Source organism: Sceloporus occidentalis, unplaced genomic scaffold (genome assembly GCF_023333645.1).
Source record: "Sceloporus occidentalis isolate IW3139 unplaced genomic scaffold, rSceOcc1.0.p SCAF_67, whole genome shotgun sequence".
NCBI lineage: Eukaryota > Metazoa > Chordata > Lepidosauria > Squamata > Phrynosomatidae > Sceloporus > Sceloporus occidentalis.
The window spans coordinates 2,767,501-2,790,732 of record NW_028317047.1 but is presented as its reverse complement, the minus strand read 5'-3'; the positions used below and the strand labels follow the sequence as shown (position 1 = coordinate 2,790,732).

Here is a 23,232-nt window from a genome sequence, read left to right as displayed (position 1 = left end):
CCATGAGGGATACCTCAAAAGATCTCTAATAGGTAAGTTTAGTGAAAGAAATAGCTAATCTGAAGAAGAGATCATCTCTAAGGTTCCAAAAACTCACATTTCTTTTGTATTATGGTCCAATAAAATATATTACCTTTGACTCAAGTCCCTATCGTAGAAGTTTACCAAGCACTTCAGGTTGCTAGGCGCTCTCTGATATTTATCTTTTTTCTTTTGGATAATGATATAATCAAGAAAAGTATGATAGGAAGCAATACGTTTTTTCATCAAGTCTAAAGCTTCATGTGTTTTGTATTAGTTTTGTGTCCTTTATTTTATGTACTTCAGTAGAAAAAAAGATATTATTTTATTCTATAATAGTACAAATATCCATTTTCTTATGTTTCTTTTTCTATTCTCACACACACCTTCTCACCCGTTCTCTCTCACTTTTGAAGTTTTATGGAATAAAATATGTTTCTATCCAGAACGCTGTAATGATAACGTATACAATTACATGCTAGAATATTCGCATTAATATTTAGAAATTGGACTTATAAAGGGGCTGATGTAAAAGTGCATTGATTGACACAACTGGGGATTTTAGTGTTTGACATGATAACAAACCAGAAACCTAAAGTAATTTATGATGCATCAAATACCTTGATGAGTTATGGTCTATAAACTAAAGTTTTCATTTCATGTCAACCATTAACTATGCATTATGAAGGGTTAACTCTGCCTTTCTTTTAGGAGAAACTCATCCGAACTGTCCTGCATAACGCATTTCTTTCTAGTATGAAGGTTTTTTATTTCAAGGGAAATTAGCTAAAGTCAATGTTTAGGAAATAAACCTTCTTGCCTGAGTAGCGCTAGTATGTTCCCTTATGGAAGGAAATCACACAATACTGGGAACTGGTTTCAGGGCAATCAGTCTATATATAAAATAACATGGGATATCTTAGTTGTTCAACATAGCTTAGACAATATTACATTTAAATATTGTCTACAGCTGTATTGTATTAAAAATAAATATTGCTAAGAAATACCAGGTAGTATTATTTGCTTTTTCCAGAATTCTGGTGGAGTTGTGTATAAAGAGTTCCGGTAATGTTTTTAGTAATGTTCCCATACTAATAATATCTTTAGTGCCCTAAATAATATTGGGTATATATATATCTATATCTATCTATCTATCTATCTATCTATCTATCTATATATATTATGTCTAAGCTTAGACAATGCTGATTTTACATTTGTTTCACTTTCACAGCTATGTACAGTAGGATATGCATCTGCGTCTTACTTGCTGTCCTCTCCACAAGCTCAATAGGACAGCAAACTGCAGGATCTCCAAATGAAGATCCAGGGGCCACTGGAATAGAGAAGCAGGGCTTACTACAGCACCCACGACATGCTCGTGCCTCCTCAACTGGCCAACTAAAAACCTTCCAGCGCATTGATGGAAATGGAGATCAAAAGGCTAATTTGGAAGCTATTCTGGCAAAATATTTTAGAAAAGGTAAGTTAAGAATTTCATAAGAGTCATGTCTTATAAACTGTGGTCAGAATAAATGGTGATGCATTTGGATGCATTTGGAACTGCATACAGGTAATTGTCATCAGTGTTATTTATTTGAGAAAAATATCTCTTTTCTGCTGGGAGCATATTTTAGTAGTTTGTATTCCTCTGTTCCATGAATCAGATAAATAACAGTGAGGGTTAGGACTACTCCTGTGGTTTCTGGCACATTCCCTCACTAGTTTTATTTTCCTGAGAACCTAATTATTATGTTGTGTTGCTAGCAGCATAGGTTCACCAATGTAGCAAACCCCATCAGCTCAGCTCAGCTCTATCATTATATGATAAGACTGCCTAACTGGGGTTCAAGGGCAATGAGTGGGGGCCTCTGCTTAAGTTGCTCTTTCCCAGACCTCTCAGTAACAAACTTACTTTCAGAGGCAAATATACTCCTATGCTCTTCCATCACACCATCAGGATCTGCAGATGAAAGTGGTGGCGGAGGGGTTGCATAAACATGTACAGCGTAGAACCATCCATCATAGAGATCTTTAAATCAATATATTGTAGTATGAATTATGCACAATAGGATTCTGCTACAAGGGTATAAAGAACAATTGACCACTCCATCAGACTGGTTATCGCAGATGTCCCAATTTAATTAGATGCAGTCATATCACTGGAGTAAAGCACCATGATCCAAAATAAGCAGCTGGTCTTCCTTAAGTTACTGTTGTACATTGAATTTTGTAGCTGATACCCCTTTTAAGGGGGAAGCAAACAGCTTTAAGGGGCCAAACACAGAACATAATATTGTTTTCAGGTTACAATCAATTTAAAACAAATCTGAGGCAGTTTGAACTGTGTATATATATTTTTACTAAATTAATGGGTTGTCGCAGGTTTTAAGAACACTATTCCTTGCAAATGACAAGCTATATCCTCATTGTGCCTTCCTGGGCTTGCATATTAAATCTTAGTGGTCGGTTGAGGAAACCTATATGGTGGAACTGGCTGTGTAGAAACAATTAAGCAAGAAAGACCTGCTTACACTATGCCTTATGCCTGATATATTACCTTTTTAGACCAATAACTATGCTTAATATAAACAGTCACAGCAAAATGCAGCCACTCAGCAATTTAGCCTGTTCAGTAGGCTTGTGTGCCATTGTGCCCTTATGGAAAATACATTGGGTGTTCTCCAATCATGCATGTAGAATAGAATAGTCACCTCTTGCCAGGAGGCAGCTACCTCTTGTTCAGAGGACGTAGATGGATTGATGAACCAAACACTGTAATTAAAGTATAAATAACACACCAGGTCCCATTAATATCTTGACTGGATCCTTTTTGTGTACCTTCTACATTAGATGTTTCTATGAATAGAAGTTAACATGCAAGAGTATACCGTATTGGCTCGAATATAGGCCGTACTTTTTCCCCCCACTTTAAGTCTGGGCGCTGGGCAGGCAGCGGGGTTAGGATACAGATCCCCTGCAGCGGTGCAGGGCCCTGCATCCTACTCTCCGATACGCTCAGACAGCCTCCCCTGCCAGCACTTTCCACAGGGGGGGTGCCGGCACGGGAGGTTGTCTAAGCGCATCGTGCGGACGGTCACCGGCTGCGGAGGTTGTTTACCCGCATCGCCGCAGCCGGTGACCGTCCGCACGATGCGTTTTACCTCTGCCCCCAAGACTTACCAGAGCAGACTCCCAGGTGTCTTGCGGGGCCGGCGGGGGACATCTACGCAATACGCGTATACAACTTCCGGTGCCGGCACTCAGTTGTATATGCGTATTGCGTAGATGTCCCCCGCCGGCCCCGCAAGACACCCGGGAGTCTGCTCTGGTAAGTCGGGGGGGGACAGAGTGGCAGCATATCTTGGGGGGGGGGGACGACAGTGGCAGCATATCTCGGGGAGGGGGGGGGGAGAGGAGGACAATGGCAGCATATCTCGGGGGGGGAGGAGGAGGACAGTGGCAGCATATCTCGGGGGGGGGAGGACAGTGGCAGCATATCTCGGGGGGGGACAGTGGCAGCATATCTCGGGGGGGAGACAGAGGGGCAGCATGTTTTTTGGTGCTTTAAAAAAGCACCAAAATTTTACGGTGCGGCCTATATCCGAGCCAATACAGTATTTAGCATGTTCTCTGCCAGATGTGTTTTAGCAACATATTAAACGCAGATATAACGTTTTTGAGAGTATATTACAAGGACACAATTTTATTTTGAAACAGACACACTTGAGAGTCAAAAGTAACAGGGTCACTCTGTTACTTTTGACTCTCAAAGAAAGTTGGTTATCATGGGCCTCAGCAAGAATTATAAGCATACCTTGGAACTTTCAAAACGAGTCGACCCAGAGAGACTCTTATTTTATACATTATCAGTTTAATGGCCTACCACGCAGATTCCATGTAATGTGTTAACCAAATGACTCTAATACAAGGAAACCAAGATACCAACCATTATATAAATGTACACTCGATTGAGAAACATGCATTCAAATAGGGATACCAACCATTACAGACATTCTGGAGGCAAAAAGCACTAACTAGGAGTCTTAAATATCATCAGATCAAAAGAGAGTATGAATGACTTCAGATTGTGTGACCCTAAAATTTTGCCCCTTCACTGTGAGACCCTGAGATTGCCGCAAAAACTCTGAGAGTTCTCAAGTATGTTTATAAGGCCATGTCTGATTACTAAGGAGACCCCATTTAGTCAACTTTAGTCTCAGGTGGTAGTATGGTACCCAGAGGAATCTTGATCCAGCACCCATTGTAAGGTTTGCTTTTTATATTATTTTGGAAACTTCACTTTATACAAAAAAATACTATTCCTCATTCCGTGATTTCGCCACAATATTCCAAGAATCATTCAAATGGATATTTTATTATAGATTACTTTAACCAACTGAAGAATAGACAAAATATCACAGTGTTTTACAATATCCAAAACCCTGTAGCATCCATTGTAACTTATGAAGCCATGGATCAGGTCATATAAATGACTGCTTAGCTCATTACCAGAGGAAAACGAAAATAATAATAATAATAATAATGAAAATAATAATAATAATAGATAATATCCAATACCTTTCCCATGTAACCTTCCCTATATGTCAGTTTAGTACAGCTGTTATAACCGTAATTATTCAAATCTATTGATTCATATATTGCATTATGGATTTCTAGAAAATTGTTTGCCATAGGAGAAGCTGAGAAACAACACAATTTAAAATAAAAGTCAATGTACTTTTCAAAACTGCAGGACTTTTTGAAATGTGATATGGTCACATAATTTGATGCTCACTCCATGTTTTACATGGTAACATGAGTCCACTGATTGTGTTCTGGAATATGGTTTGGATACTTGGTATTAGGTGAACCATCAGTATATCTGTAGATACAAACTGTACTTTTACCCTAATCAACAATGCGTTAAGTTAGCTTTAAGCACAAATCTATATCGAACCTTTAGAATAATAAATGGTAATGTATAAAGAACAATTATTGTAAAAAGCAGTAGTAGAAGTTGTGAGATCACCATGGCAACAGAGAGACATCTTTGTAACTTAACATTGTATGTTTTTCTTCCCTGAGCGACTATAGTAGTTAGGCTTTAGCCGGACATTTTTTTTTAATGATGTTTGTTCCATATCAATATTAATAACAATCGAATGCAGCGTCAAATGCGGCGTCATATAAGCAAACTGTTATTTTATAGAGATGTAGAGAGATGTAGAGGATGCTGATGCTAGGAAGCAGGTAGGAAACTCCGGTCATTAAGAGGTTAAGCAGTAAGTGTAAATAGCACTTGCACTAATATGATGGCAGCAATAGTCATTAGCAAATATTTTTGTTTGCCACACAATAACTGCTCACTATGGCCTATGAATAAGCAAGCAGTGGTGCCAAACATTCAACATGTTGTTCCCTATCTGTCCTATGCCAGTGTATCCTTATCTCATATAATTTTCTAATTTTGCATATGTTTGAATTGTCTTCATCCTTAATACAGGATTAGCAGCTTTAATGTGTTATTTCTTCAATATGTTTCATTAACCACCAACTATTGCTGAAAACCATATTTTACTAAGCATATTCCCTGGATATTAGGGATCCCAATAGAATATAACAATAGACATAACAAGGCTGGAGAAGGGAAGAGAAAAGAGGGTTCTATAGTGATTTCACTTAACCAAAGTTTATAAGACGCTTACACAGTACTTGGTTAAGTATAATGCTTTATGCAACACTACAGGATCATTTATGTGATGACAATTTCAGAATGGTTTTGTCACCTATGCATAAGGAAGTACGATGCATGTACACTGTCTAATTATTATACATAATACATGCTCTGTTAATTCTATACATCTCAAATCAAAATTCATGCATGTGTTCATTTCTTTACTAGATAACAATAAAACAACAACCTTTTCGAATGAAATGGATTTTGAGTCTCTAAACTAACTACTATTTAACTGGGCAACAGATTGTAAACACATAATTAAAGCTGCCATCTCTACCAGACATCTGCCGGAATGCGCGTTAATGCACTGCCTTCATCAAAGGTCTGCCCTTGATGAGTTCTGCAGTCCCGTATTTTTAATCGCTCTTCTACATATGAATACTTTAGACGTGGCAGATCAAACTTTTGCGGAATGACAGCTCCTGAAATCTTAACTTGTCACTGATGATGGTCTGCAGATGCCAAAAACTTCCAATAATCACCTGACATTACTTCTTTTGAAAATTGTATTGGCTTAAATGCAACGTTGATTGACAATAGACCCTTTATTGTTTCTTATGTAGGCCAGATATGCCCAAGTTTGTAATAACACGTGCTTTTTTTGTTTTCTTTTTAAATTAAATTGTATTTTATAGGCCATTGGTCTGTTACTCATTAAAAGCCTGGGATGCCATTCATTATAGAGGTTTTTACCCACTTTAATAAATTCCTTCCCAGCTTCTAAACATAATGTCTCTAAAATACTATATAAAGCATAAACTATACATGGCATTCATAAATACTTTTAAAAGCTTTAGGCTTTTGAATTCAATACTCCTGTAAAAAAAATAAAAATACTCCTGTAAATACATTTTGATAGGTGTGTTTGATACTTTGCGAAACAACAGAATACACTAAGTGATAGAATTAATCATAATGTATTGTGCTAGTATAGTATAGTTGGCTCTAGGTTTTTATGGACCCTACGGCAAAAGATTTATCAAGGTCTAAATTTTAACACAAATAATAAAAAGAATAATTATCTGCTTAATCTGCTTATCTGGTAGCACCTCTCCTGAACTACCCATCATAAAATAGCATTGATTTCACAGTTTTGCAAATATTTAAAAAAAATGTTGGGTTAAGTTATTATTTTATTATTTATTGCATGTTTCCATTTAAGTGATTTTTTGTTTGTTTTATTATTTTTATTTTAGGCGGACCTTCGGGGAGGTTTGCTGTTCTGCCGAACCGACCTGTCATTGACCCCACCCATCGGATAAACGACAGAGACTACATGGGTTGGATGGATTTTGGTCGCCGCAGTGCTGAAGAATACGAATATTCTTCTTAAATATCAAAACTTTAAAAACATACTTGCATTTCTGTACAGATAAAATAAATTAATTTGTTGTCTTTACAAATCAGTGTTCTAAATATATATTTATTATGTACTTGTTGTAAATTTGTTTGTAAAACTAAACAATGCAATATACATATGCAGAATTTTCCAGGAAACATTTTCTTTTATTACTTTTTTTCTTTTGGGGTTTCTTGCCATACACTGTTGATATTCGAAATCACTTTTTTTTTATTTTATTTAGCACCGCTTGTCAACACAAGTTGCGGGGAATTACATAATAAACTGTAGATGAAAAACCATCCGTGTTCTAATAAATAAAATATTACATTTTCCTTGTGTTGTCAGGAAACAATTAAAAAGAAGATACATCTCTAAGTTTTGGCTCTACAGTAAAAAATACAAAAAATAAAATCCATAGAACAAAAGTAGCACAATCTAAATTGTGGGCGCTTGCACGTTGGCAAAAGAAATGTCTAACTCACAAATTCACGATGGCCAATTAGCATTGTACTCGCATAGAATAAAAATACTTTCATCCAGGCGATGTAAGTATATACAAATCCATGCACATTTTAAAAAGCAGACAACTTGCAAATTTTCCAATTTGCCAGCTGCCTGCTAGTTTAAGTCATAGAGTTCGACTTTATAATCACAAAATACCAATAAGTACTATATTCCATAAATTATGGTTATACAAGTAGTTCTGCCAGTTCAGTTGTACTACAGCCATTGCTCAGTACTTGGGGAAATGACACCTGCACCAACTTTTTTTTATTAAAAAAAAAACATGGAAATACGTCAAACAAAATTGGCCCACTGTATAAATGTTGCATTGATTTGCTTACTAATATCTTGACAGCCACCCCCAAAGCTCAGCAACCTATGCAGCAGCCTAGTTTTCCTTTATGGCACCTTTACCATAACTATGAATGTATTCAAAACATTGCAAACGTGCACCATTTTTAGATCACTTTACTACACTAGAACCAGCGTTCCAGCTTTGAGTCTCACGTATAAAAATAATTCAGTAAAAATACAACAAAGAGGTAAACGTCAATGTAGAAAATACACGTTGTATGTTTAATACTGGATATGTTTACACAAAGTACATTGTTGTAATCACATTCTCAATGGCCAGTCCTCCTTAAAATGAATTTGCTACTTTAACCAAATCCTACATTTTATTGTTCTGTACATTAAATAAATGTAATAATGTTTGCAGATTAAAATAAGTAATCTTTGTACTATTTATGTACTAAAAACCCAACGTATGTATAGTCCATGATGCAAACTATCTTAGCTTACTTTTCTGTAGGATTTATCTTCCTCATTAAGTTAATCCTCCCCTATTGATATATTGCTGATTATTGTTGATTGTAAGGATGGGGTGTGGTGAACAGTGAGAACGTAATACTAGGAAATTCGATTGGCTTATGCTGGCCCTGCCAGATTTCAGCTTCCATAAAGTTAACTTTTAAACTACAGTTATTTTTATTGATTTATATAGTACCATTGTGTTCTTCAGCCCTGTACAATGTATAAACAAGATATAACAAGTAGGCCATCACATAGAAAACTTACAGGAACAGAGTTAATAATTAATAGGTATACAGCTTGTAAGCCAATCATGTTAAGATCACCTTACACAGGGATGGATATAATGTAGATATTAGAGACCAACACATCACAGTGCAAGGTGAACCTTCTCCAATTTTAACTTATGGTTCATTAAAAAGTTTTATTTATATTATAAAAAAATAATTTAGTGAAAAAAGTAAACCTAGAACCAAGCACAATCTATGTGGTACTTTAATAAACTATTTATAAAAACATTTATTCATATATTTACATAAATTTATCTCATCATGAAGTGTGATGGGGTAGGGTCATGAAGTATCCCATGCAATTTTATACAGACAGCTATAGCATGTTGTATTTCTTGGTAATGTGAATTGTGTATTACATTAAAACATTTTGATATTGGCCTATAATCAATCCTAGTTCATGAATATTTACACAATTTGTATTGTCCCTCTAGTAAAATGTCTATTACACCCTGCCCCTCATCAAACACAGATAAGCTTTAGACTTGATAGTTATTCTTTGAAATGTTTCTGTTTTACTTGATTGCTATTGGATGACAAGTCCAAGACTATGATCATTGTTAGTGCTCAAAGAGCCAGTTGTTAGGAAGGGAGGAGTACAAACCTATGTAGCTAAAATATCTCATGTCCTTTTGGTTTTGGGTTCCTCCATGTATGTCACTCCATAACCTAAAAGTAAGTCTGACTAAGGTTGGGCACAGGTTGGACACTCAGATCTGAGATCTGGCTTGCCGTGACTTGGGTTGCTTTGTACCCCATCCAGCTCATCTACCTCTACTGAGCTGAGTTTACTATAAGATAATATGGACAACAAACACTATAACATCAAGAGAAGTCCAGCTGCCAACTATCCAGCTTCCATGATTTGCAGGTTCTGTTCCATTTTGATGAAGCATTGATTCCACTGTCCAGTATATTAAAATAATAAACCGTCACTTTCTAATTTCTTCTTATGGTTTATTAACCTAATATTAAAACGAAAATGTTTAGTTTTAATGGTAATGTCCATGCCTGCTTTGAGTAACATTATAATTAAGAGTTTCTGACGAAAAAAAATTAAATTAGACAACATTCTGTATGATTAAATAATTACCTCTTCAACAGTACTAGGAATGACAATTTAATGCTACATTTTCAACAGTAGGTGGTCCTATTGTAATATACCTACAGGAACAAGTCCCTTATTAATGGAAAATGAACATTGTTTGAAGCCCTACTGATTTAGTGATAAAACATTTAGTCATATTGATTAAGATAAAACTACAGCAGTTCTAAAATAAAGTATTTAATATGGTGTAGTCATTATTATATTAAATAAATACTTCATTTATTACATTAAATCACCATTTAACTATGGCCTAGATTGCTTTAGGGAAAACCTTCTGGAAAAAAACACAATAATTTTGGCCCTTGTCAGCTGCTATAATAATGTGGTCATGTGAGTACATGTACACCTATAATAAAATGATAGTATAAAATGACCTTGACAAAAGAAGAGGGATAGACAGAAAGTGAAGCAATATAAAGGAGAGATAAAGAGAAAGGAGAGAGAGAGATTAAGGGAAATAGGAGAAGAGATTAAAAGCAAAGGGGAAGCTTAAATAAAAAGAAATGGAAGAGATGATGAGAACAACGGGATCATGAAGAGACCTGAGACTCTGAGAGGAGACCACTGTGGGTGCAATCTAGGTAGAGGGTAAATCCTTATGTACAGGGGCGTAACTAGACGCCTCAGGGCCCGGGTGCGAGAATCTGTTAAGGGCCCCCATGCCTAGGTTCCAGCACTTACACATCCATCCAGTAAATGCTGGAACCTAGGCATTATGGGACTGTGATTGCTGTTAGCAATCACACTCCTATCATGCCAAGTCAGCCAGTACATGCTGGTACAGGGTGGCTGTAAGTGCAGACCCCATACTGCTGGCAGCATCACTACACAAGGGGGGCAGCTGGCCAGGTTTCAGCATGTACTGGCTGACTTGGCATGATAGGAGTGTGATTGCTAACAGCAATCACAGTCCCATCATGCCTAGGTTCCAGCACTTACACATCCATCCAGTAAATGCTGGAACCTAGGCATTATGGGACTGTGATTGCTGTTAGCAATCACACTCCTATCATGCCAAGTCAGCCAGTACATGCTGGTACAGGGTGGCTGTAAGTGCAGACCCCATACTGCTGGCAGCATCACTACACAAGGGGGGCAGCTGGCCAGGTTTCAGCATGTACTGGCTGACTTGGCATGATAGGAGTGTGATTGCTAACAGCAATCACAGTCCCATCATGCCTAGGTTCCAGCACTTACACATCCATGCTAACACACACACACACACACACACACACACACACTCATTTATTCATATAATCATTAATTCACAGATTCATTCCCTCAATCACACACACTCATTCAAACACCCTCCCCACCCCCTTACCTGCACTGCATCTCCCTTCGATGCCGCTCACAGACTTCAGCAGGGGGCGCGGCCTCCCTCTGCCTTCTCTGCTAAAGCACAGAGGAAGTAGGATGTCACGTGAACTCCGCTTCCTCTGTGCTGTCCAGAAGACCCTCCCACAAGTAAGTAGCAGGGCTTGAGGTGCGGCTCGTGTAAGATCGGTTGCCCTGGCTGCCGATCTTACGCGGGCCGCACCTCGAGGCCGCATGTTGGACGCCCCTGCCTTATTTAAAAAAAAAACAAAAAAAAACTTAAAAAAGATTTCGGGCGGCCCCTTGGCTTGGGCCCCCCTGCCGCCGGGGCCCGGTCGCAGTCGCGACCCCTGCGACCCCGGTAGATCCGCCACTGCTTATGTACATATTATAGAGTTAATATGGGATCTCTAAAGCAGATAGACTTGGTTACATATTTCACAGAGGTTGCTGGAAATTAAAAAAAATCCACATTTTAAAGACAAAGTTTAAGTAGTTTGCTGGTCTGGGGCATTCAGGTTTAACACAATGCCAAAAAGGAAAGATATCAGCAATGATCTTAGAGAAGCAATTATTACTGCCCATCAATCTGGAAAAGGGTTATAAGGCCCTTTCCAAACCATAATTTTACAAATTCACCCCAATGTCAGACTGTGCAATACTCAGAAAAATTATTAAATTATTATTGTTATGATTTACTGTTTTATAAACAGTATATCATATTCCGTAGCGTTGTACAATGGGTAGACAGGACATAAAAAGGAGTGTATAACATAATTTAATCTACAGAAACAACAGGCGAGAAGGGCCCTGCTCAAACAAGTTTACAATCTAGAGCAGGGGTGTCCAAGTTTTTTCTGCAGTGGGCCACTTCATCAGAATTGTATACGTGTGAGGGCCGCACTCATTTTTCATTGAGAGAAAATATGGCCTTTAATAAAATATGCAGATTAAAATAAAGTAAATGACACAAAACCTTTACTTTTCTCTCACGGATTTCTGGGATTTCTGGGCCTACAAATTCAGGATTCTGGATAATAGTTCTATTTATTTTAGGGATGCACTAAAATGAAAATTCTGGACCAAAACCACTTAGCCGAAACTGAAAATGACCCCCACACACACACACACTTTTAATAAAAGTAAGTTACACACCAAAATTGTACAAAAAAATTATATATTATGATTGTTAACAGCAATCTCAGGCATACCCAGATTCCAGCATGTACTGGTTGGCTGGGCATTGTATTTTTTGTCCAATTTTAGTGTGTAACCACACTTTTATTAAAAGTAACACACCAAAATTGGACAAAAAAAATCAACAATATGACTTGGCATGATAGGAGTGTGATTGCTAACAGCAAACACACTCTTTTTATACCCAGGCAACCAGTGAATGCTGGAACCTAGGCATGTTAGCAGATTGCTGTTAGCTGTTAGCAATCACACTCCTATCATCCCAAGTCAGCCAATACATGCTGGTACAGGGTGGCTGTGAGTGCAGACCCCATACTGCTGGCAGCCTCAATACACAAGGGGGGCAGCTAGCCAGGTTTCAGCATGTACTGGCTGACTTGGCATGATAGGAGTGTGATTTCTAACAGCAAACACACTCTTTTTATACCCAGGCAACCAGTAAATGCTGGAACCTAGGCATGATGGGACTGTGATTGCTGTTAGCAGATTGCTGTTAGCAATCACACTTCTATCATCCCAAGTCAGCCAATACATGCTGGTACAGGGTGGCTGTACTACTGGCAGCATCAATACACAAGGGGGGCAGCTAGCCAGGTTTCAGCATGTACTGGCTGACTTGGCATGATAGGAGTGTGATTGCTAACAGCAATCACAGTCCCATTATGCCTAGGTTCCAGCACTTACACATCCATGTTATCACACACACCAATTATTCATTCACAGATTCATTCCCTCAATCAGACACTCATTCACACAACCTACCCCATCCCCTTACCTGCTCTACAGCTCTCGATGCCGCTCACAGACTTCAGCAGGGGGCGCGGCCTCCCTCGTTCTCCCCACAGAGGAGGCAGGACTGGAGCAGAAAATGGACCCTCCCACAAGTAAGCAGCAGGGCTCTTGTGATCCTGGCTGCCGATCTCACGCGGGCCGCACCTCGAGGGCCGCATGTTGGACGCCCCTGATCTAGAGACTCTACAGGCCTCAGTTAGCATGTTAAATGTTAAAGTTTATGACACTACAATTAGAAGAAGAACAAGTATGTTTTTTTCGGAAAGGTTCCCAGGAGAAAGCCTCTTCTCTGTAGAAATAATATGGCAACAATGTTTAGGTTTGCAAAGTTGCATCTCAACAACATTTCTGGAACAGTGTTCTTTTGGACAGACAAAAACAAAGTGTAGATGTTAGGCCATAATGCGCAGCGCTAAATTTGTTGAAAACCAAACACAGCATATCAACTGTCAAGAACTTTGGTGATTTGGTCTTGTTTTGCAGCCAAAGGACCTAGGAGCCTTGCATTTCTCTGTATGAACTCCTCTGTATATCAAAGTATTCTAGAGTCAAATGTGAGACCATCTGTTCGACAGCCAAATGACAATGATCCCAAGCACATCATTCTACAACAGAATGGCTTAAAAAAGGAATTAAGGTGCTGCAAAGGTTAAAGTCCAGACCTTGACCCGATTGAAATGCTGTGGTAGGACCTTAAAAAAAGCAGTGTATAATTAAATGCATGCAAACCTCAATTAACTGAAGCAACGGTGTAAGGAGGAGTGGAACAAAACTCCGCCACGACCATGTGAGAGACTGATAAACTCATACAGAAAATGATTACTTCAGGTTATTGCTGCTAAAGGTGGTTTTACAAGCTATGGAATCATAAGGTATACTTAGTTTTTCCACACATGCCTTCTTCTCCATTTTCTCCATTTTGGCTTTATTTTTGTTGAATAAAGCATGAGACTTCTCCGTTTTCTCCATTTTGGCTTTACTTTTGTTGAATAAAGCATGAGACGTGTAATATGCCACATGTTGTTAATCTAAGGTTGTATTTGCATTGAACACTGTCCTGATGTGTATCTGAGAGTTAAGTATAATATACCTGTGATCAGTGGCGTCGCTACAGGGGGGCAAGGGGGGGCAATTGCCCCCCCTAGGTTAATCCTTGCCCCCTCTGTTGCCCCCCCTGCCGAATATGGAATAAAGTCGCAATGCGACTTTAAATCCCGTCTTTTTTTATTATTATTATTATTTTTTTAATGCGGAGGAGAGAGAGGGCCGCACCTTGAGCCCTGCTACTTACCTGTGGGAGGGTCTTCTGTACTGCATAGAGGAAGTGGAACCTAGCAGAGTTCACGTCACATCACATGACTTTGCTCCAGTCCTGCTTCCTCTGTGCGGTACCAGGGAATGCAGAGGGAGGCCGCGCCCTCTGCTGAAGTCTGTGAGCGGCATCAAGGAGTGAGCGTGATTGAGGGAATTAATATGTGAATGAATGAGTATATGAATGAATGAGTGTGTGTGTGATAGCATGGATGTGTAAGTGCTGGAACCTAGGCATGATGGGACTGTGATTGCTGTTAGCAATCACACTCCTATCGTGCCAAGTCAGCCAGTACATGCTGAAACCTAGCTAGCTGCCCCCCTTGTGTATTGATGCTGCCAGCAGTATGGGGTCTGCACATCACTTACAGCCACCCTGTACCAGCATGTACTGGCTGACCTGGCATGATAGGAGTGTGATTGCTAACAGCAATAACAGCAAGCACAGTCCCATCATGCCTAGGCACCAGCATTTACTGGTTGCCTGGGTATGATAGGAGTGTGATTGCTGGGTGGGCTGTGTGGATGCCAGGGCTGGCTTTGGGGTGTGCAACCTGTGATCTATGCCTGTAATTTAGGGGGTTTTAAATATACCTTTTAATGACGTGTTTTTATGTGAATTCCAATTGATCTATACCTGCAAACCGTTTTTTGCGTTATTCTGTAGATCCATATCTATATATTTCCATACATTATTTATGTATACCTGCAAATACAGTGTTTGTATGTCTTATTCAGTTGATTAATACCTGCAATGCTGTTTCCATGTATTTATTTGATCTATACCTGCAATGCTACGTTTCATATACTATTGTATACCTGCAAATACAGGATTTGTATGTCTGATTCTGTTTATTCGATATATACCTTCAGTGCTGAGATCACAAGTGAATTTCAGTTGATCTATACATGCAAAGCTTGGTTTGTGTGTTAATGTGTTGATCTATACCTGCTATCAGCAACTGGGGCTAATATTAATATATATGGGCAGCAGGGGCATCAATACACAAGGGGCAAAAACACTAAGGGGGGTATAAAAATCCATCCTGATGTAGACGTCTGTGACGTAGATTGTGTCCTGCTGTTTGTGTGTTTTTGGTTATCAGTGTAGCAGAGCCTGTCCTCGGGTGTGTGTTTGTATAGGTGTTGGTGTGGCAGAGCCTGTCCTGGTGTGTGTTTGGGTGTTGGTGTGGCAGAGCCTGTCCTGGTGTGTGTGTTCGGTTGTCAGTGTGGCAGAGCCTGTCCTAGGGTGTGTGTTTGGGTGTCAGTGTGTCAGAGCCTGTCCTGGTGTGTGTGTGTCTGTTTGGTTGTCGGTGTGGCAGAGCCTGTCCTGGTGTGTGTGTCTGGGTGTCGGTGTGACAGAGCCTGTGTTGGTGTGTGTGTTTGGTCATCTGTTTCCTGGCACTTAACTTACAGTAGGAATTATTTAATTTATATTTATCCAGAGATAAAATGCTCTCCTGAAGGTGTAGTGACTTCAGGGGACAAAACGTTCAAGGCCCTGAAATCATTTAGTGGAAAAGTTATTTATTGTGTTATAATATTTATTTCAAGGATTAGTCGCACCCCCTATATATTGTTTCTAGAGTCGCCACTGCCTGTGATTATAAGGTGTAATCTGGTAGTGCAACCTACTGTCATGACTTACCTGTCACCGGGGAATCCTCGTCTAGACGCCACCGCTCCCACTCGCGGCAAACCAGCAGACCACCAGTCTCTGCTCCACGCATCCGGTTTCCTGGTAGCAAGCGGGTTTCTCCCAGGAGGGGGCGCGCCCATCCAGGAGACTGACAGGAGCCGTTCCTACTTGCTCTGGGGGCGTTACGTCATGTAGCACCTGTCTTTGTGTTCAGACATATTTGACTGTTCTTTCTATTTGTGAATTCCTGTGTACCAACTTTGGCTTACTGTGACTGGGATAAAGGCGCGTGACACCTATCATTCTGTTTGCTGTATATATCTACTGCACCAGACATGTCCCAAGGTGCAGACTATGTAGGGAGGCTTCTGAGATAGTCCAACACATAGTGACAACAGCAAAACACTCTGTCCAGAAGAGTGCAGTGCTAGGAACAGCTAAGATACTCACACTCCCATGCCTCTGGTAGAGGACCCGAGGTGGAGGAAGACACGTACCACCCATAGGGGTGAGAAGGGATTTTTTTTAATATATGCACAGCTATCAAATCTACTGTGGTCTCTAGCCCTGCATCTTTTGGACACCCTATTCTCTCTAGCGCGTAAGTTTGCGAGTAGGGCCCTCTATACCTAATGTATCAGGTTGTCTTTATCTGTCAATTCTTTTTTTGTCATACCCGTATATTGATGGTGCTATATAAAGAAAATAAAAAAAAGGATCTACTGATGGTAGGTAGAGGTATGGACATGACTAGAGCAAAGTAAGCCTTTCAGAACCACACGGTTATCTCACAGAAATGTTCTCCTGTTGGTATCACACACTGTCTTTTACATTCCCCACTTGTTTTGACACTGTACTGTGCAAGACTTGTATGGTATTGTTTATAGTATTGCGGTGCGTGAATTGCTAGAACTCTGCCTTGCTACTATTAGATTTTTACCAAAGGTAAACTATACCCAAAACAAAAAATTACTTAAAATAAATCTGCCACCAACACAACTTTTTGAACCATTAAGTTTATTTATGAAAACTATCTATAGCCTGTGTTTTGTTAAAACAATAATTATAATTGTTATAGGATATTGTAGAAGCTGAGGAACTTGCATATAAATAAATATTATATGTAAAAATATTAAAGGTCATCTGAAGAGGGGCAGTAACATAACAACATGGATGGGTAAGGATGTTCAGGTGCCTTGCATGCTTGTGCTGATGCGCAGGAGGTAGGTTTAGTTACAGTATTGAGGTGTGCGTGTGCTATAGATGTGTAGACTGTGAACATGAGTCTCTGTCTTGTTTTTCTGTATTCTGTCTCTTCTCTTTTCTCTCTCATTTATTCCCTTCTTTTTCTCTTGCCTCCTTTTCTCTTCACTCTTCTACCTCTTCTCCTTTACTCTTTTACCCTCCCTTTCATTTGTATCCTCTCATTTTTTGCATCACCAGTGTCTCCTTCCTCTTCTGGTTTTCTCCTACCATTTCCCTCTACTTCAAACTCCACCCAAATCCCTGGTGCAACATCAAAAAGAGCGTCCAGATAACGACTCGGCAAAAGATGGCAACCATAGTAAATGCAGAGTACAAAAGATCTGGTAAAGTCTATTTTTTTGCTATTACAGTTAGAGAATGCATATTAAAGTACAAAATAATTCAATAGGTATTCTTTGTTGGTGGCATCAGCCTGTGGTCTTAAGAATATTAGGATCTTAAGTGTCTTCAAAACTCTCCAATTTCTATGCATACTTAGTTTGGGGATTGGGTACAAGAAAATTAGGAAAATAATTAATGAGCAATTTAGAGTCAGGTAACATCTTGGATACTATGTCTTGAAAAGATAATGTAAAGCATGATTGAAAAGTACTGGCTATATCACCAGGGGAAATTAACATACTTTTTCAGATCCCAAAGTATATTCAAGATGTTCATAAAATAATGTATTGAAGAGATTCAGAAATTCATGTTTTTCTTTCTTTAAAGATGGTTAATGTATTTCTTGTATGGCTGGAAATCATAGAGTTGATATGGCAGCACATATATTACCAGAATATCCTGATTAATTTGGGTTCTTAGTGGTGAATAATATGTATCTATAGTTCACTATATATAGTAGGCACATTTGTCCTAGAAGTTAGTGATTAGGCCTTGAGCGTATTATTGTGGATAGTTTAAGGAAGGGGCGTCCAAGTTTTTTCTGCACTGGGCCACTTCATCAGAATTGTATCCGTGCGTGGGCCGCACTCATTTTTTACAAGGAGAAAATATGGCCTTTAATAAAATATGCAGATTAAAATAAAGTAAATGACACAAAACCTTTACTTTTCCTCTCACTGATTTCTGGGATTTCTGGGCCTACAAATTCAGGATTCTGGATAAGTAAAAATAAAATAGTTCTATTTATTTTAGCGATGCACTAAAATGAAAATCTGGACCAAAACCGAAAATTCAGGGTTCACTTAGCCGAAACTGAAAGTGACCCCCCACACACTTTTAATAAAAGTAAGTTACACACCAAAATTGTACAAAAAATTATATATTATGATTGTTAACAGCAATCTCAGGCATACCCAGATTCCAGCATGTACTGGTTGGCTGGGCATTGTATTTTTTGTCCAATTTTAGTGTGTAACCACACTTTTATTAAAAGTAACACACCAAAATTGGACAAAAAAAATCAACAATATGACTTGGCATGATAGGAGTGTGATTGCTAACAGCAATCACACTCTTTTTATACCCAGGCAACCAGTGAATGCTGGAACCTAGGCATGGTGAGACTGTGATTGCTGTTAGCAGATTGCTGTTAGCTGTTAGCAATCACACTCCTATCATCCCAAGTCAGCCAGTACATGCTGGTACAGGGTGGCTGTAAGTGCAGACCCCATACTGCTGGCAGCATCAATACACAAGGGAGGCAGCTTGCCAGGTTTCAGCATGTATTGGCTGACTTGGCATGATAGGAGTGTGATTGCTAACAGCAAACACACTCTTTTTATACCCAGGTAACCAGTAAATGCTGGAACCTAGGCATGATGGGACTGTGATTGCTGTTAGCAGATTGCTGTTAGCTGTTAGCAATCACACTCCTATCATCCCAAGTCAGCCAGTACATGCTGGTACAGGGTGGCTGCAAGTGCAGCCCCCATACTGCTGGGAGCATCAATACACAAGCGGGCAGCTAGCTAGGTTTCAGCATGTACTGGCTGACTTGGCATGATAGGAGTGGGATTGTTAACAGCAATCACAGTCCCATCATGCCTAGGTTCCAGCACTTACACATCCATGCTATCACACACACACAAATTCATTCATTCACAGATTCATTCCCTCAATCAGACATACTCATTCAAACACCCTCCCCACCCCCTTACCTGCACTACAGCTCTCTCAATGCCGCTCACAGACTTCAGCAGGGGGCGCGGCCTCCCTCGTTCTCCCCACAGAGGAGGCAGGACTGGAGCAGAGAATAGACCCTCCCACAAGTAAGCAGCAGGGCTCTTGTGATCCTGGCTGCCGATCTCACGCGGGCCGCACCTCGAGGTCCGCATTTGGCCCGCGGGCCGCATGTTGGACGCCCCTGGTTTAAGGTAAGGAGAGGAGTTGGATAATTCAACTTTCCAGGCATACATAAGACACTCATGGTGCAAACATACTGCCAAAATAGCATATGATCGTAATTATAGAATGTCTAATGAAATCTTTAATATCACATGAGTAATTTAATCTGCAATAATTCGCACATGTATACCTTTTTGCATCTATTTTGAATAGATAAAGAGTGATATTTCCACCGTCTCTGCCGGCTACTTCAATGTCCCTGTCTTCTTTCCCGCAGCTCCACTTGTCCTTCTGTTTTTTTCATTTGGCCGCTTCTCCCCAGTATCAGCTGCATTGACCAGGCCTCTCTGAGCACTTCCTCAAAAGAGAGAGAGTGTGGGTGAGTGAGAGTGAAAAAGCAATGAAATGCAAATAAAAGTGATGATGATGGGAGATGGGAGTTATAGTTAGTACAACTATCAGTGCCTGGCTGCGTATATATAGTGATGGGAGTTATGATGTACCACCATCAATGTCTGGCTCAGTATATAGTGATGGGACTTATACTTTACCACAGGTCTGTGTCTGTCCTGCTATATTATGATAGGAGCCATGCTGCACAAACATCTGTGTCTGGATCACTATATAATGGTAAGAGTTCAACTGTACCACCCTCAGTGTCTGGATCACTATATATCACAAATAAAGTCACTCAGCACTCCAGTAGTTCAGTGAGGTATATTTAATTCAGCAACACGGGCAATGTTTCGACCTTATGGTCTTTATCATGCCATTTACCTTACTGAACTACTAGAGTGCTGAGCGACTTTATTTGTGATATTTTGGGGTGCTGGTGGAGGTCAGTTCAAGCACCAGAAATATTGGAGTGCTGTTCTGCTAATTATACATTGGATCACTATATAATGATAGGAGGTATGCTTTACCAGCAGCTGTGTCTGAAACAATATATAATGATAGAAGTTGTGGTGTACCGCTGTCAGGCTCCGTATATATTGATAGGAGCTATACTGTACCACTGTTAGGCTCAGTCCATAGTGATAGGAGTTGTGCTGTACCACACTCTGTGTCTGATGGCAGTTATGGTGTACCATAATCCATGCCTGGCTTGTATAAAATGATGGGATTTATGCTGTACCACTGTCATTGTCTGGCTCAAAATATAATGATGGGAGTTATGCAGTACAACCATCTATGTCTGGCTCAGTATGTGCTTATGCTCACTATGAGCATGTCTGGCTAACTGTATGCTGATGAGAGCTATGCTATAACACCTGCACATACATAATTGGGATTATAATACACAGCCTCTAGAGTACCAATGGTTACAAGGTGACAAAGATGGCACTGACAAGCTGGGCACAGAGATGGAACTAACAAGCTGTTTGGGGGACAAGATGGCACCTGTAGGTTTTTTGAGGGTGAAAAGATGGCACTCACAAGCTGGTTGGGCTCCAATATCACACTTACAAGTGGTTTGGGGACAAAGATGGCACTAATGAATTGTTTGGGGACAAAGATGGCACTGAAAGGGTGTTTTGGGACAAAGATTGTTCTGGTAAGTTGTTTGGGGCAAAAATGGCACACTGACATGCTACTTGGTGAATTAGGGGGGCCAAAGAGGTGGAGTGGTTGCCAAAGAAAATGGTTTAAGTGTTACCTCAAGATTGTAAGCTTGTGAAAGTCTTACACCCAGGTATCGACCCTAGGCTCTGGTGTGTGGGACATTAAAACTCTCTCTAAGTTTTTTGTTTCTCTTTAATGGGTTATTTCCTTTTAATTTGTCACATGCTGATTGGATTATGGCAGCTGCAAAATAATGCCAACTAATCTCAGTAAATTGGCATTTTTAGTTTCCTATCCGTTAAGCTGCCAAACAGCATCATATTTGGTAAAACAAATTCAATAGGTTTTGCGCTTATATTGAGCTAAGAGCAAAACTGCACAAGGAATATTTTAGCTATTATCTCATTACCGTTTATGCTACAACAGCCCCTCTCTTGTACTTACTGCATATTTAAAAGTGTATTTTTGTACACTTTTTATAAAAACATATTTTGACAATTATTGTGAAACCCATTCCAAAAATGTAACTGAGAGCTAGGGACATGCATATCTTTTTTAGATTGACAGCAAACCTCCAAAGAAGCACAGTGAACCATCTTTTCTACTGAGCCCAAATAAGAATGCCATTCAATATTAACCCCTTCAATCCCCTATAGACGTACCGGGACGTCTAGCCTTTCGTGCAGCGTCAGGAACACATCCCTGCCGCTGCACGGGAGAACAGGCTGTCGTTTGACAGCCTGGACCCCCCCCTGCAGCCCGATCCCCTGTAACAACTTGGTGTGTCATTAGCCTTGGGGGACTGAACCACATCCAGGTCAGTGACATTACTGCCGGATGTGCGACACTGGGGGAGAGAGAGAGAGAGAGAGATAGAGACAGAGAGAGTTCGTTTTGCAGAGCTGCAGTGCTTAGTGCAAAACCACATTATATATTGGGGATAGTGTAGTGTTTTAGAAATTGGCCAGGTAGGTACAATGGCGCAACATGTCTTCAGCGCTGAGGAGGCTCATGACTGCCTCACTCAGTCTGATGACGATGCCACTCTGACCGCGTCAGACGCCGAGGCCACTCTGACGGCGTCAGACGCCGAGGCCACTCTGACTGCATCAGATATTGATCCAATATCTGAGGAATCCTGCTGTGCGTCAGATAATGACGAGTCAGAGGAAGACGATGATGGCCAGGGTCCATCTGGCAAAGCCAGGCGTGGAGAGCCTGACTCTAAATATAATTGGGTGCCCCCAAATATGATAGACCCAGTAATCCCTGCTTTTACTGCGACTCCTGGCATCAGATGTGACATCGATGCTAGCGAGCCAAAGTCATTTTTCCATTTAATGTTTGCCCCCGAGTTTTTTGAGCTGCTAGCAGCTCAAACAAACCTCTATGCAGCCCAGTGTCAGGCAGCTGACCAAGGAGACAGAAGCCAGACCTGGTACCCCACTGACTCCCATGAAATTAAAAGATTTTGGGCCCTGACCCTTATGATGGGCATTGTGAAAAAGCCCACGATACGCTCCTATTGGAGCACAGATCCCGTAATATCCACCCCTGCTTTTTCCCAAATAATGCCCCGGAACAGGTACTTTGGGCTCCTAAGATTTTTACATTTTACCGACAATTCCCAATGCCCCCCTAGAGAGCACCCCCAATTTGACCGTTTATATAAATTGAGGCCCATTATTAATTATTTTTCACGTAAATTCCCTGAAATTTATACCCCCGACAAAAATGTGGCTGTAGACGAGTCCCTGGTCCTATTCAAGGGTAGACTGAACTTCAAACAGTATATCCCGTCCAAGCGAGCGAGGTACGGTGTAAAGTTATATAAACTTTGCGAGAGTGGGACGGGATATACTGTTTCCTTCAGAATCTACGAAGGGAAGGACAGTCACCTTGATCCCCCTGGCTGCCCACAATCTGTGGGTACTAGTGGGAAGATAGTGTGGGACCTGCTGTCCCCCTATTTGAATAAGGGCTACCACCTCTGGGTGGATAACTTTTACACCAGCCCAGACCTGTTTCATTTTTTATTTTTACAGCAGA

General features: G+C 40.2%; 1 protein-coding gene across 1 annotated transcript; it reads left to right on the top strand.

Moving 5' to 3' along the window:
- Window positions 1-1,254: 1,254 nt before the first annotated feature.
- LOC149286655 (cholecystokinin-like) lies at window positions 1,255-7,091 on the top strand. Its single transcript, XM_089493833.1, has 2 exons — window positions 1,255-1,501; window positions 6,955-7,091. The coding sequence occupies exons 1-2, from the start codon at window positions 1,255-1,257 to the stop codon at window positions 7,089-7,091; spliced, it is 384 nt and encodes a 127-aa protein (XP_089349959.1).
- The last annotated feature ends 16,141 nt before the right edge of the window (window positions 7,092-23,232 follow it).

Bases quoted from the DNA above. Each gene is read 5' to 3' on its own strand.
- LOC149286655 (XM_089493833.1), top strand. From the start codon at position 1,255: ATGTACAGTAGGATATGCATCTGCGTCTTACTTGCTGTCCTCTCCACA. The intron at 1,502-6,954 runs GTAAGTTAAGAA...TTTTTATTTTAG, and splicing joins GGCAAAATATTTTAGAAAAG to GCGGACCTTCGGGGAGGTTT.